Below are 15,367 nucleotides of genomic sequence, written 5' to 3' on the forward strand. Positions count from 1 at the left end.
AAGATAGTTTTTAGGTCTCTCTAGTATGTCTGATGCCCATGATTTCACAAGGATAGTTTCTGCAACTATGTTTTCTTCCTTTGATTGGGTTGTATTTTGTTTGTATGCCTTGTGATCTTTTGTTCAAAATTGGACAGCTGAAGAAAAATCCACCTCTCCCCATCTTTGCGATCTACTCTGCAGCAGAGAAAACCATCACTATTTATCATGGCATATTCTCTGCGTTAGAATCTGTCCAGGTTGGCTTTTCTTGGTCTCTGTCTGGCTTTGGCTACTTTTCATAGGTTTTCAGTTCCCCTTCTTGTGGTTTTATTATTTCTATTTATTCCTGTTGTCATAATCTCTTGGCCCAGGTGTCTGCAGAGCTGTAGTTCCTTTGCAGTTTTTATAATAAGTGCCCACCCTCTGCTGTTTCCCAGTGACTTTTCTAATTTGACATCTAAGCTCCATCACTCTTCCCCAATTAAACTTTGATTCAGCCTAACCGTACTTCTGTAAAGGGAAACAGAGACTATTACCTCTTCATCTTCTGGCACAGTAAAATGTTGCAAATAAGGTCAACATGGCTGTCTTTAATTTGGGACTGGGAATTGGGTATTGGGGCTGGCTGCTACTTCCTTCAGAGTACACCATAGCATGGGTAAGGTGGAGTAAAGGCAAGTAAAAACACCATAACATTTCCTACCATCTTCAATATATAGTTTGGTTTTTGTTAATAGGCATTCATTTTGTTGCTGTAGACCATTGACTATTTCCCAGAACTGTTATAAATTGATTTTTGGCACTTTCTAGCTTCCTTTTTTTTCATATCCATAGAGAAACAGGGCTTAAGATTTCCCACTCTGCTATTTCTTTGACATTACTTAATATTAATTTTCAATTAAATAACATCAGGCAGGTTGGTCCTATGCTTAGTCATAAGGGACTGTGCTGTTAAAGAACTATTTTGCTTCTAATTTTCACACTTGCTAAAATAATGGTTTCTTTTTTACTCTCCAAACGGACTCCATATCTGAGAAACATCAATGCACCTTTATTTTTAAATATTTATTTGTTTGTTTTTGGAGTGGGAAAGAACATGCTGTAGAAACAGTTTACTTGGCTTACTCCTCATGAAATGGTGGTGAAATTTAGATATACTAGTGATGTAGTTAATTACTAGCCCAGACCCAGCATGGAAATAGTGGTTACTTTTTACTGTACTATAAAAAAGGAAATGGAAAGCATAGACAATAACCTGAACTTGTTGGAAGGGCATAGTGTCTTGCTGATTACCTGGATTACTGATTGAATCCTTTTAACTTTGCATGCAGAGAAGCTTTAAGAAAGTTTAATTTGCATAGAGAAAATGAAAACACAAGTCTTGGCTTCTGAGTTTGGAATACTTATCATGACCTCTGACCTTGTTTAAATGACAGCTACCTTGCTCTCAGTAGCTGTCATTTAAACTATCCAATGTGTGCTCTGCTGGTCCCCAGCTCAGGCTGACTAGCAGGCAAGTGGGAATGCATTGGCTTTTGGTTCCCATGTCTCCACTGCACTCAACCTGTAAGGGTGTGACTTTTCTTCCTTTCCCATCTCTCAAAAAGAAGCTCTAGTAGGAACTGTGTAATATCAGCCCTTAGAATGAATTGAGTGTTTTCTTCACTCTGCTCTGAAGCTTTTATTAATTCCACAAGCAATGATACGTTTTCTCAGATTCTCAGCAACAACTTTAAGAACGATTAGTTTGTCAGTGACATAGTAAGTGAATGCTTTCTCCTAGTAATGATATAAGTGATCACTCCTAGGTATATTCCAGTGTTCCGAGAGAACATAATTTTATTTTTCCAGTTTTTAAATAATTGTGTATATACAGAAAGGAGGGTCAGGATTTAAAGGGAAGAGAATCTAAGGGTCATGGGTACTAAACCAAACATAAACGTTAACAGTAAACATTTTCCAAATAATGTAGTGCTGCAGTATTCTTTGAACAAATAATTTCTGAGCATCTATTACCTGCCTGCCAAGTGCTATCCTGGACACTTCGGATATGTCAGTGAACAAAACAGAAATTTATGCTCTTTTAAAATTTACATTTTTTAGTTCTAATAAGCATAATAAATTAGCAATTATATAGTGAGTTAAAAAATGATAAAAACTATGGAAAAGAGGATATTAAGACAAAGAACCAGTAATATGTGTGTGTGTGGACAGCTTACAGTGGTATATAGATGTCAGGGTAGGCATCATTGTGACGATGACAGTTGCATGTGCTTTGCTGAGAGAGGCATATTACCAACCTAATATTACAATAGCCTCATATATACCCATCCCTAGCTCAGCTGACTTAAAAGTTACTTCTAATTCTCAATGAAATCCTGCTAAATAAGTAGCTTTATCTTTTTTTTTTTTACAAGAGAAAAGTTAAATAGGGTCCTAAAATGACATAACAATTAAATCCTGAGTGACTATTTGAATTCTGGTAGTTCATTCCAAAGCCCATGGTCTTTCCACAATACCTTACTTCAAGGTGTGAATGGGATACTACCAGAATTCCCTGGGGCCCTGTCCTTGCAGCCATGGAGATGCCATCCACCAACACTCACAGCACCAGAGGTTGTGAACCTGACAATGCTGACAGTGCTGGTGTTTTGCCGGAAGCCTGCTTTCGGTTTTAAGGTTCGTTGGATTCCCTGGCAAAATAACCACTCGTTTCACACAAATAAACAGCTTTAATCAATTCTTTAATGAAAGGTGATTTAACTTAATTATAATATAGAATCATTAGAAGGAAAGGAATAAGAATATTAGAGAAATACAACAGGGCATACATCACTGAATTGGGCTGACACCTACTTCCAGGTAAAAATAGTGTTGGGAAGTCCCAAGTAACAACAATCTGGACCCCAGCTGGGAAGGGTCCAGGCAGTGCATACACTCTACAGATGAGACTTCAGATTGCAATTCTGGGGCTTCTGTTTGTAATTCCAGGCCACAAACTGATACCATCAGTTTGCGTGCAAAATGCAGCTCTGGATTCCCTTTAACAATGCTGTTGGTTTCATCGTGTGAGTCACGAGATTTTCCAGACCCTGGGGGACTGGCCTTGTCCCCAGGGCACAAAAAATTCCAAGACATACTCCCTTTCGCATCATAAGAGCCGTTTGACTTGCTAGTAGCAATTGTTAAGTGAGCAAGCAGACACACAGTCCAGTCAGGGTCACAGGTCAGGTGGAGGCCTGCTTCTGCCTCTGAAGCCTGAACAAAACTACTTTATTAGTTTTTCCAACAGCTGGACATAGCATACTCAACTTTGTGGTCCTGGGTACCCCCTGGCCTGCCAGAGCACCCATGGTGTTAGTGTTAGAGCCTGTAACTCAGGGAGTCTCCGATGCAGCAGAGGAGCCCATCACCTTACTTCTCTGGATGGCAATGCCAGTGACACTGGCAGCAGAAAGCCACCAACAATCCCAGAGGGAATTCTACAAGAGCTATCAAAATCTTTTAGAAATAACAATATTAAGAAAGTGAGTATCCCAGAAGAAAAGAGATAGAAAGGAGCAGACTGTTTATATAAAGAAATAATAGCTGAGAACTTCTCAAACCTGGGGTAGGAACTGGATATACAAGGCAAATGAAGTTAAAACAACACCTAATTACTGCAATGCAAAAACTTCTTTCTCCAAGACACATTATATTGAAACCATGAAAAGTCCATAACAAAGAAAGAATTTTAAAGGCAGCTGCAGGTTGGGGGGAACAATAGTAACCCACAAAGGAATCTCCATTGGGCTATCAGCAAATTTCTCAGCAGAAACTTTACAGGCCAGGAGGGAGTGGAATGACTCTGCCAAAATATTGAAATATGAAAACTGTTAGCCATAAATACCATAACCAGCAAAGTTATGCAGATATGAAGGAGAAATAAAGACTTTCCCAAACAAAAGTTGAGGAGTTCATCAGTACTATCTCTGCCTTACAAAAAATGTTTAAGGGTGCTCTTCTAGCAGAAACAAAAAGGCAGAAGCACATAAAACTAACGAGTAAAGTGATAAATAGAATCAGAAAGTTGCAACTCTTTAACAAAATTATTATTATCATACAATCTTCCAAAACAGAATCAGAAAGAAATAGAAAATCTGAATAGAGGTCACTAGTAGGGAGTTAAGTCAGTAATCAAAAATCCCAGAACACAAGAAAGGCCAGGACCAAATAGCTTCACTGCTGAATTATACTAAATATTCAGAGAATGTTTAATACCTATCCGTCTCAAACACTATAGAAAATTGAAGAGTAGTGAACACTATATAGAATATTTTATGAGGCCACCATTACCCTGATACCAAAACCAGACAAAATGTACACAAAAAAGAAAATTGCAGACCCAAATCTCTGATAAACATAGATGCAGAATTCTCAAAAATAATAGTAAATACATTCAAAGGACTTAAACCATGATCAAATGGGGTTTATTCCAGGGATGCAATGGTGGTTCAACACGGCAAATAAATCAACATAACACATTAACAGAATGAAGGGAAAAAACATATAATATCCTCAATAGATACCAAAAAGCATTTTACAAGTTTCAAATTCCATTTATGATAAAAACTTATAAATAAAATGTATTAATAGTCATATATGACAAACCCACAGCTAACATCATACCCAATAGTGAAAAACTGAAAGCTGTCCCTCTAAAATCAAAAACAAAACAAGAATGTACACACTCCCCACTTTCATCCCACCTAATATTGGAAGTCATAGCCATAGCAATTATGCAAGAGAAAGAAGTAAATGGAATCCAATTGGAAAACAGGAACTACACCTGTCACTATTTGAAGATGACATAATTATATATATATATAATTCTAAAGACTCCACTAAAGAACAGTTTGGAAGTTCATTAAAAAACTACAAATAGAACTACCATATGACCCAGCAATCCCACTACTGGGCATACACCCTGAGAAAACCATAATTCAAAAAGAGTCATGTACCAAAATGTTCATTGCAGCTCTATTTACAATAGCCAGGAGATGGAAGCAACCGAAGTGTCCATCATCGGATAAATGGATAAAGAAGATGTGGCACATATATACAATGGAATATTACTCAGCCATAAAAAGAAATGAAATTGAGCTATTTGTAATGAGGTGGATGGACCTAGAGTCTGTCATACAGAGTGAAGTAAGTCAGAAAGAGAAAGACAAATACCATATGCTAACACATATATATGGAATTTAAGGGAAAAAAAAAAGGCATGAAGAACCTAGGGGTAAGACAGGAATAAACACACAGACCTACTAGAGAATGGACTTGAGGATATGGTGAGGGGGAAGGATAAGCTGTGACAAAGTGAGAGAATGGCATGGATGTATATACACTACCAAACGTAGAATAGATAGCTAGTGGGAAGCAGCCTCATAGCACAGGGAGATCAGCTCGGGGCTTTGAAGCAAGAGGGAAGAGATATGGGAATATATGTATATGTATAGCTGATTCACTTTGTTATAAAGCAGAAACTAACACACCGTTGTAAACCATTTATACTCCAATAAAGATGTAAAAAATAAATAAATAAACAAAGTAAATGAACAAATGAAAGTAAAGAAAAACAGACTTGCAGATACAGAGAGCACAGTAGTGGTTTCCAGAGGGAAAGGGTGGGGAAGAGTTGAAATGGGTAAAGGGGATCAACTGTATGGTGATTGATTGAAACTAAAGTTTTTGTGGTGAGCAAGTTATATACAGAAGTAGAAATATATTGCTCTACATAAGAAACTTATATAATGATATAAACAAATGCTACCTCAATAAAAAAGAAATTTAGAAAAAGAGTTGATGAGAATATGAAGCAACCAGGATATGCGTACACTGCTCGTGGGAATGTAAAATTCTGCGTTCACTTTTTTATGAGATTTAAATTAATATCCTCGTCTATTTTTTCCTTACAGTTTTATTGAGATATAATTGACATGTAGCACAAGTTTAAGGTGTACGGCTTAAGATTTTACTTACACACATCATGAAATGATGACCATAGTAAGTTTAGTGACCATCCATTGTGTCATATAGATACAGAATTAAAGAAATAGAAAATGTTTTTCTTGTATTGAGAACTCTTAAGATTTATTCTTTAAACAACTTTCAAATATAACATGTAGCAGTGTTATATTTATCATGTTGCACATTACATCCCTAGTACTTATTTATTCTATAATTTTGGAATTTTTCCTTTTGAAATGCCTTCATCATTATACAAAGATATTATGTTATTTTTGACTATATTTCCTACACCATACATTTCATTCCAGGTGACATTTTGTGACTGGAAGTTTGTACCGTTTAATATCCCTCATCTATTTTCTTCATCCCACTCCACTTCCATCCCCTTTGGCAACAACCTATTTGTCGGTTTCCATTTTATGTTTGTTCATTAGATTTGTTTTTTAAATTCCATATAGAAGTGAAATCATACTATATTTGTCTTTCTCTGACTTATTTCACTTAGCATAATACTCTCTAGGTCCATTCATATTGTCACAGATATCAATATTTCCAACTTTTGAGGAACTGTGGCTGAACAATAGTTACATTCCTGATGACAGGGTTCTATTTTCTCCACATTCTCACCAGTAACGTTGTTATATGACTTTTTTTCCCTTTTTTATTTTTTTTTTACTGTAACCATCCTAGTGAGTGTGGAATGGCGAAGTGAATTTGCACTGTGGCTTGGGTTTGTGTTTCTCTGAAGGCTTCCATCTGTCTCTTGAAAATAAAATTTTTCCTTAGGTGATGGGATATTCTGCTGGTGCTTAACAGTTGAACAGGCAAGGAGAATGGGTTTGTCTCTGGACCCCTTCTCTCCATATTCACAGTGCACTGAGTGTTTTCTGTACATGGGGCTGGGGATGGGGTGAATTATGACTGAACACTGCCTAGACCTTCACTCTGTTAGCCATTTTCAGAGTTGGCCTTCTGCTTTACTGGCCACTTTTAATTATCACCTGACACACAAGAAACATGAAGATTAAAAGCATTTTGCTTTTAAAAGTCAGTTACAAATAATGTCCTACCTCCTAAGTTATTAAAGTTTCTAAGGTCACAAGTGTTTTTGTGAAGACACTTTAGACCAAGTCCATTGCACAGAGGAAAGTATGTGTTTTCCATACTTTCCATATTATGTCTTCAGTATTGGATGGATAAGCAGAGCCAAATCTTTGGAAATATTTTTTAAAATTAAATTGTTTATCTTGAGACAGTTGTAGATTCATATGCAGTTGTAAGAAATAATATCAGGAGATTACATCCTTGGGCTATTTCGCTGTGGGAGAAAAATAAAAGTTTATTGAGGTACTGGAAAATAACTCTGAAAGTGTAACAAGAGTTTAAACTATTTTTGCTGCCGTCAGCTTATTGCTTCCCCTAGGATGGGGTCCACATGACCCAACAATCAAAAACACTGCTCCTGAGTAGTGCTTACTTATTGACAGCAGCTATTCAGCTTTATTGATTTATTTTGGCTTAAAGTAGACAAATCTAATAACACTACCATCTCTCTTCCTTCTCATCCTTGTTCTTTTATTTTTAATTGAATTTTAGTTAATTTAAATTTATTTTATTATTATTTTTAAGTAGAGTTGATTTACAATATTGCATTAGTTTCAGGTGTACAACATAATAATGTTTTTATACATTACACTCCATTTAAAGTTATTACAAGATAATGATTATAATACCCTGTGCTGTACAATATATCCCAGTCATTTATTTATTCTATACATACTAGTGTATACCTCTTAATCCCCTACCCCTCTCTTGCCCTTTCCTCCTTCCCTCTCTCCACTGGTAACCACTAATTTGTTTTCTATATCTATGAGTCTGTTTTGTTATATACATTTATTTTGTTTTTTTGATCTCACATATGAGTTATAACATAGAGTATATGTATTTCTTGGTCTGACTTATTTTACTGAGCAGAATACCCTCTAGGTCCATCCATGTTGTTTCAAATGCCAAAATTTATTTTTTATGACTAATATTTCATTTTATATATACACACACACACACACACACACACACATTCCACATTTTCTTTATCAATTTATCTGTTAATGGACAGTTAGGTTGCTTCCAAGTCTTGGCTACTGTGAACATAGGGGTACATATATCTTTTCAAATTAGTGTTTTTGTTTTCTTTGGAAAAATGCTGAGCAGTAGAATTGCTGTATTATATGTACTTCTATTTCTAATTTTTTGAGAAACATCCATACTGTTTTCAATGTATAAAAATGCAGCTGATTTTGTATATTAATTTTTTATCGTGAGAGCTTACTGAATTCATTTGTTATTTCTTTAAATTTTTTGGTGGTGTGTTTAGGATTTTTCCATATAGTATCATGTCATCTGCAAATAGTGACAGTCTTAATGTTTCCTTTTCAATTTGGATTTCTTTACTTTTTTTTCTTGCCTGACTGTTGTGACTTCGACTGCCATACTGTGTTGAATAAAGCTGGGGAGAGTCGGTATTCTTCTTTTTTCCTGATCTTAGAGGAAGTGCTTTCAACTTTTCATCAATGAGTACAGTGTTGGCTGTAGTTGTCTTATATGGCATATATTATGTTGAGATGGTTCCTACCATACCTATTTTGTTGAGCGTTTTTATCATGAGTATAAGTTGAATTGTGTCAGAAGCCTTTTTGTATCTATTGAAATAATCATACGATTTTTATTTTTCATTTTTTAATGTAGTGTATCACAGTGAGCAATTTGTGGATATTGAACCATCCTTGCATCCTGAATTAAATCCCAGTTGATGTTGTATTACTCTTTTTTTTTTTTTTTTTTTTGTGGTACGCGGGCCTCTCACTGTTGTGGCTACCCCGTTGCGGCTCCAGATGCACAGGCTCAGCGGCCATGGCTCATGGGCCTAGCCGCTCCGCGGCATGTGGGATCTTCCCGGACCGGGGCACGAACCCATGTCCCCTGCATTGGCAGGCGGACTCTCAACCACTGCGCCACCAGGGAAGCCCTGTATTACTCTTTTAATGTATTAATGATTTTGGTTTGCTAATATTTTGTTGAGGATATTTGCCTCTATGTTTATCCATGATATTGGCCTGTAATTTTCTTTTTTAGTGTTGGCCTCGTATGGTTTTCATGTTAGGATAATGCTGGCCTTGTAGAATGAGTTTAAAATCATTTCATCCTCTTCAATACTTTTTCCCTTTACCAGTGCATTTTTAAAATACATATCCTAATTTCTAATTGTAGCATTTTATGTTTCATTTAAAGAAGACCCTTTAACATTTCTTGTAAGGCTGATTTCTCCACAAACATGTGGAGGTTAAACAATATGCTGCTAAATAATGGGTCACAAAAAAATCAAAGTGGAAATAAAAAATACCTGAAGGCAAAGGAAAAAGTGAAACATAATGTTCCAAAATCTAAGGAATGCATCAAAAATAGTACTAACAGGACTGTTTAAAGTGACACAACCCTGCTTTAAAAACAAGAAATTTCTTAAACACCTAATGAGGCAAGAAAAAGAAGAATGAACAAAACCCAAAAATGGTACAAGAAAGGAAATAATAACGATCATAATAGAAACTCATAAAATAGAGACTAAAACTAAATGGAAAACATTAATGAAACTAAGAGCTGGTCTTTGAAATGACAAAGAAAATTGATAAACCATTATACAGACTCAGTAAGAAAAAAGAGAAGGTACTCAAATAAGTAAATGCAGAAATGAAAAAGGAGAAGCTACAACTGACAGAATAGAAATACAAAAGTTTATAAGATTATGATGAACAATTGTACACCAAAAAAAAAAGACAACCTAGAAGAAACGGATAAATCCCTAGAAATGCTTTTCTGCTACTTTTGAACTTTAGTGACTAACAGCTTAAAACAGATGGCTATATATGTAACACACACACACACAAATAGTTATATATGAAGCTCAACTGTTTTGGTAACCACAAACCAAAAGCCTACATTGAATACAGAAAAAATAGACAAAGAAATACAAACACAACACTAAAGAAATCCATAAAACTGCAATCAAGAAACAAAGAGAAGAAAAGAACACAAAAGAACTACAGAGGGCTTCCCTGGTGGTGCAGTGGTTGAGAGTCCGCCTGCCGATGCAGGGGACACAGGTTCGTGCCCTGGTACAGGAGGATCCCACGTGCCGTGGAGCAGCTGCTCCCGTGAGCCATGGCCGCTGAGCCTGCGAGTCCAGAGCCTGTTGCTCTGCAACAGGAGAGGCCACAACAGTGAGAGGCCCGCTTACCGCAAAAAAAAAAAAAAAAAAAAAGAACTACAGAAACAAAGAGAAAACAAATAAAGTGGCAGTACATACATACCTATCAATGATTAACTTAAATGTAAGTGAACTAAATGTTCTGAACAAAACACATAGGGTGGCTGACCAGATTTTAAAAATCTGTATTATGCTACCTACAGGGGACTTAGCCTCGGAGCTCAAGACACACACAGACTGGATGGATATTCCTTCTAGGTTTAGCCCGTGAAATAATAGGGACAGAGCCTCAAAAAGCAAGATGGGGGCTTCCCTGGTGGTGCAGTGGTTGGGAGTCTGCTTGCCGATGCAGGGGACACGGGTTTGTGTCCCGGCCCCGGAGGATCCCACATGCCGTGGAGCGGCTGGGCCCGTGGGCCGTGGCCGCTGAGCCTGCGCGTCCAGAGCCTGTGCTCCGCAACGGGAGAGGCCACAGCAGTGAGAGGCCCGCGTACCACAAAAAAAAAAAAAAAAAAAAAAAAAAAGCAAGATGGGTTCTTTAAGTCACTACCAGTAAGGCTATCCACCAGCCATCTGATTAAGACATTTATGACTATAGTGTTGAAGCCCTGAGATTTGAGGCAGCTTGTGTTTCCCAACTCAGGTTAACTATTAATTAGCATTTGCCTAGAATTATGCTATTTGCAAAATAACTTTACCTATTAACCTATTTTGATAGCCACCCTGTGAATGAGGTTACATTTTTACTTGTCCTATTTCACAGATCTGATTTTGATTCTTATTGTGTTTGGAACTACTTGATCAAGATCATATAGGTAAGACAAAAGGTAAGATTTTTAAATCATTGACTGTCAAATTCACAAAAGTTAGTAGAAGAAAAACATGAAAAGAAGTCTAGTGCAGGAAATAACTCAGTATACACAAGATATTAAGATGATTCAAAAAAAGAAACTAGGATACTGGTGTAGCCAAAGAAGGTTCTATTGTTGTATGTAGGATTTACGGTGAGGAGAAATGGAAGACTGAACACGGAAAGTTTCTGTAAATTCTGACATGCAGGTTGTGTGGTTAGAAGATAGTTGGCATTTGTTCTAATATTTCATGGAATCTGGAGGAAGTACTGAAACAGGCTGGGACCTGGGGCCTGGGGACCCTTTGCTGCAATGCTTGCACCTGGATAAACCCTCCCTTGAGCAATAAAATACAAAGAAACCATATGGGACTAAAAATGACTGCATGCTTGTGTATTTGGGACAAATTCTGGACAAAAGATACAAATAGACCAAAAAAAAAAAAGCCCAACTGCCACTTTTGAAGACCAAAACAAGAGCAAAAACAAGATGTTGGGGGCAAACCTGGGTACTGCACATGCCCCCTGCACTCAACACTACTTGAGGGTTGGGAAAGCCATTTAAGCCACCCCTACAACCTGACCCCTGGACACACTCCTCCCCTTACCCTAGAGAACCAGCTCCTCCCCGCTTGGGGAGCAAGCTAGCAAGGGAACCTGTTACTACTTCTTGCTCCTCCCTGCTGTAGCAAGGACCCCAGTAAAGCCTTGACTGAATTTTTGTCTGACCTCTGATGAATTACTATTGATTAAGGGAAGGCCAAGAACCCTGGTCGGTATCAGTACTTTACCATAGATGCTGGTACTTCAACACAAACGACAGCTAAAAAATTATTGAGTACCTACCAGAGGGAGGGTCTTCAAAAGGTGTACCAAGGATATAGGGAAATTGTAAACGTACAGCTCTTGTTTTAAATGTTTCTGATCTGTTAGAGGAATTAGTCCTAATGACTATAACACAATGCCAAATAAGGTAAGCATCGATGGGGAGGGGGAAGGAAGGGTAAGCTGTGACAAAGCGAGAGAGAGGCATGGACATATATACACTACCAACCGTAAGGTAGATAGCTAATGGGAAGCAGCCGCATAGCACAGGGAGATCAGCTCGGTGCTTTGTGACCACCTGGAGGGGTGGAATAGGGAGGGTGGGAGGGAGGGAAACACAAGCGGGAAGAGATATGGGAACATATATATATATATATATAACTGATTCATTTTGTTGTAAAGCAGCAACTAACACACCATTGTAAAGCAATTATACTCCAATAAAGATGTTAAAAAAAAAAAAAGAAAGCAATCAAGCTGGTGTGGCTGAATGGACAAATAAATAGCATGGAAAATGACACAAGAAGGATACAGGAAAAAACGGAAATTTTCATGTAAAAGATAACATGTCAATATTGCATTTAGAGGGGATGACTACTGAGTTTGGTTCAAGAATAATGAGGGTCACAGATGTAAACCCTTTTGAGGGTCTTATGAATATTTTTAGTAGGCACATTGCTATATGGGTAATTAAATGTATCCAAAAAGAGCCTATTGTTTAGGGGACAAAAAACCAGGATTTATAATTTTGGGTATGTTTGTTTAAAAGTGAAGCCACCAAATTACAGTGAAATCATGTGTTTCGAAATTTCTATTTCTACCCAAGTGCCTAGCTTCTAGCTTCTAAAGTGTTTAGATGAAGGTTTTATTAAGCAACCACCTGGCACCTGACAGGTAATTAAGCTACCACGTGGCACCTGACAGGCAAATTCTCCAAGACATTCTGCTGAAGAAGGGCTACGTACTATGAACAAGGTTTCATAATATTCAATCATTTTCTGCACTACAGAAATAATGGCCATACCCTTCTCAATGTAGGCCAAACCCTGGATTGAGAATTCTTTGACAACTTCTGCTTTTGCAGAACGTTGGTCCGGATATGCTAAGTTTACAGATGTCATTTCGTTCTCAGTGACCTCAAAATAAGAGAACACAAGGGTTTTTAAAATTATTTTTGCCTTTCAAAACTCTAGGTGGTTCAACAATGGAAACTTTTTCTACTTTTTCCCTTAATTTTGCTTGTTTTATCCTATCTTGGATTAAAATTTATAGCTCAGAAGCCATTTTAATAGCATATTGAGTAAAAGTTTGAATATTGAAATCATATTATGAAATTTGTTCTATATAAGCTTTCTGTTCTCTCTGCAGGTAAGAAATATTGATGTCCATCCTCCCATCTATCAACTCATCCATCATCCGTCCATCCATCCACCCACCCAACAATCATCTTTCCATATTCAGTCTAGCATCTACCATAGGCTAGACATTTTTATGGGTTTTATTTTTTAAATTTCAAAAATAATTATAATACAGTCCTCATTTTAAGGACTTAATATTTTAGGGAGGAAAAATACCTTATCATCATTTACAATAGTGAGCAAAACACATGACGCTGTAAATTCTGGAAGCCCTAGGGACACTATCTCAGAGATGGTAGTATTTACACAAAATTTTGAAGGAAGTCTAGAATTTGGTCTGAAAAAGAGAGTACCTGGGACATGAGGAACTTTTATAGTGGAGGAAAAAACATATGTAAAGACAGAAACTTGTAAATATATCAGGGTGCCCCAGGAAGCTCAGTGTGGCCGAAGGTTCTGCAGGAAAATGAGGCAAGGTCCAGGAAAGAAGATATTTGTGCATTACACAAGAAATTTATATCTAGGTTTAGTGATCTAAGGCCAAGAGGATTCTGAACATAAGAGATAGAAGTTGGGACTTACATGTTAGGAGGAACCATGTTAGGAGTATATGTACCATATGTACATGTTAGGAGTCTATGTACCACCGATGATGGTTGAAATGAAATGAGACTATCTGTGACACACTGCAACCGTCTAGTTAAGAAGAAGGGAAAAGGCACGGCTTCTGAAGTTATAAGAAGGGAGTAGAATGAAGGAGTAATGCTGAGGGTGACTGTGGGCTTCTGGTTGAAAACATAACCATGGAGCCGTTGAACAATTGAGAGAGTATCAGGTTTGTGGAGAGGTAGAAAGGAATGGAAGGTAATAAGTTCAGATTTAGTTGAGATGAGTATTTGAGCCACTTCTGGGAAAGCCAGGAGAGATGTCATGAATACTTACATTTTAAAATTTCTTATTTCACTATACACAATGCAACAAAAAAATCTTTAAAATGCATTTTTTTAACTTCTCTCAATATTGTGTGAGAAAGAATTCCTACAACTGAAATTTTAAAAGGCATGTTTAGCAGCATCCACTAGATGTCAGCAGCCCTCTGCTAAAAACGTCTCCCAGGCATTGCAAAATCTCACCTTGTTGAAAATCTCTAGGTGAATTTTTTTTCTCTTGTGAATATTAGTTGAAAATCTAGAAATGTCTGGATAAGTAGGGGACTATGACTTTTTAGGAATCCTTTGCTTGGGAAAATGTGTAGCCCCTTTGAGAAGCAACTGTATGCACAACATAGAATTCAAGAGTACTGGTTGACAGCTAAGACAAAGTCTTCAGTCCCACCCTTGTACTGTGGAGCCCCACCATCCCAGTGTGACACACAGGGTGCATTATTTTTAGAAGGCGAAGCTATTTTCAGCTATGACTTGGGGCTATGTGAAATTATTTCATGGGTTAGCACTGGGAATTTTAAATGTGTTGTCTCTTGCAGTTTACTTTCTTTTATTTCTGTTTTGTTTCATTAACATCAAAATTGTTTTCATTTCTCTAGAAATTCATGGTTAAGAATAAAAATGTGTGTGGTGTGCAATTTAAATATTTGTCCCTTTTGAACGCAGAGGTCTTTCAAGTGCTTTTTTCTACTCCTTTCTCTTCACTAAGCAAAGTAATGTAAATTTTAAACATAAAAAAAAATTAATAGAAGGTTTTTTAATTTAAATGAATATTTTTACAAAGGTAATTTGGAATTCTGTTTCCATTCTGCTCCTCCCCTGTTGCTATTCTGGGAATGCAACACATTTTATCTGGAAAATTGCACACCAATTACAGACAATGACCAAGCCATTCCTTGCTGAATTTTATTAGTGCATTGTTTTTGTTGTTTTATTCTGTTTTTTGTTTTCTTAAACTGGAAACTGGATGTGCTCACAGAAGGCTTCCTCCTTTGTCCTCCATATTCATATATATATGTGTATGTCTGAATATATATATATATACAAACTTTATATATTAAGTATATAAATACACTATATAGTTACATATTGATATATTAAATATATTTTTTCGATTTCTATGTAAAATTATTTAAAA

At 36.8% G+C, this 15,367-nt stretch overlaps 1 protein-coding gene across 1 annotated transcript in view; it reads left to right on the forward strand.

The window, feature by feature from the left end:
• LOC117310594 (H(+)/Cl(-) exchange transporter 4-like) overlaps positions 1 to 14,873 on the forward strand; it is a 113,469-nt gene extending 98,596 nt beyond the window's left edge. Inside the window, 2 exon segments of the mRNA XM_073799768.1 lie at positions 11,016 to 11,079; positions 13,296 to 14,873. Coding sequence (XP_073655869.1) covers positions 11,016 to 11,053 — 38 coding nt within the window. The 3' untranslated portion in view covers positions 11,054 to 11,079; positions 13,296 to 14,873.
• Positions 14,874 to 15,367: the final 494 nt, after the last annotated feature.

The sequence above is a fragment of the Tursiops truncatus genome (assembly GCF_011762595.2).
Source record: "Tursiops truncatus isolate mTurTru1 chromosome Y unlocalized genomic scaffold, mTurTru1.mat.Y SUPER_Y_unloc_1, whole genome shotgun sequence".
Classification (NCBI taxonomy): Eukaryota; Metazoa; Chordata; class Mammalia; order Artiodactyla; family Delphinidae; genus Tursiops; species Tursiops truncatus.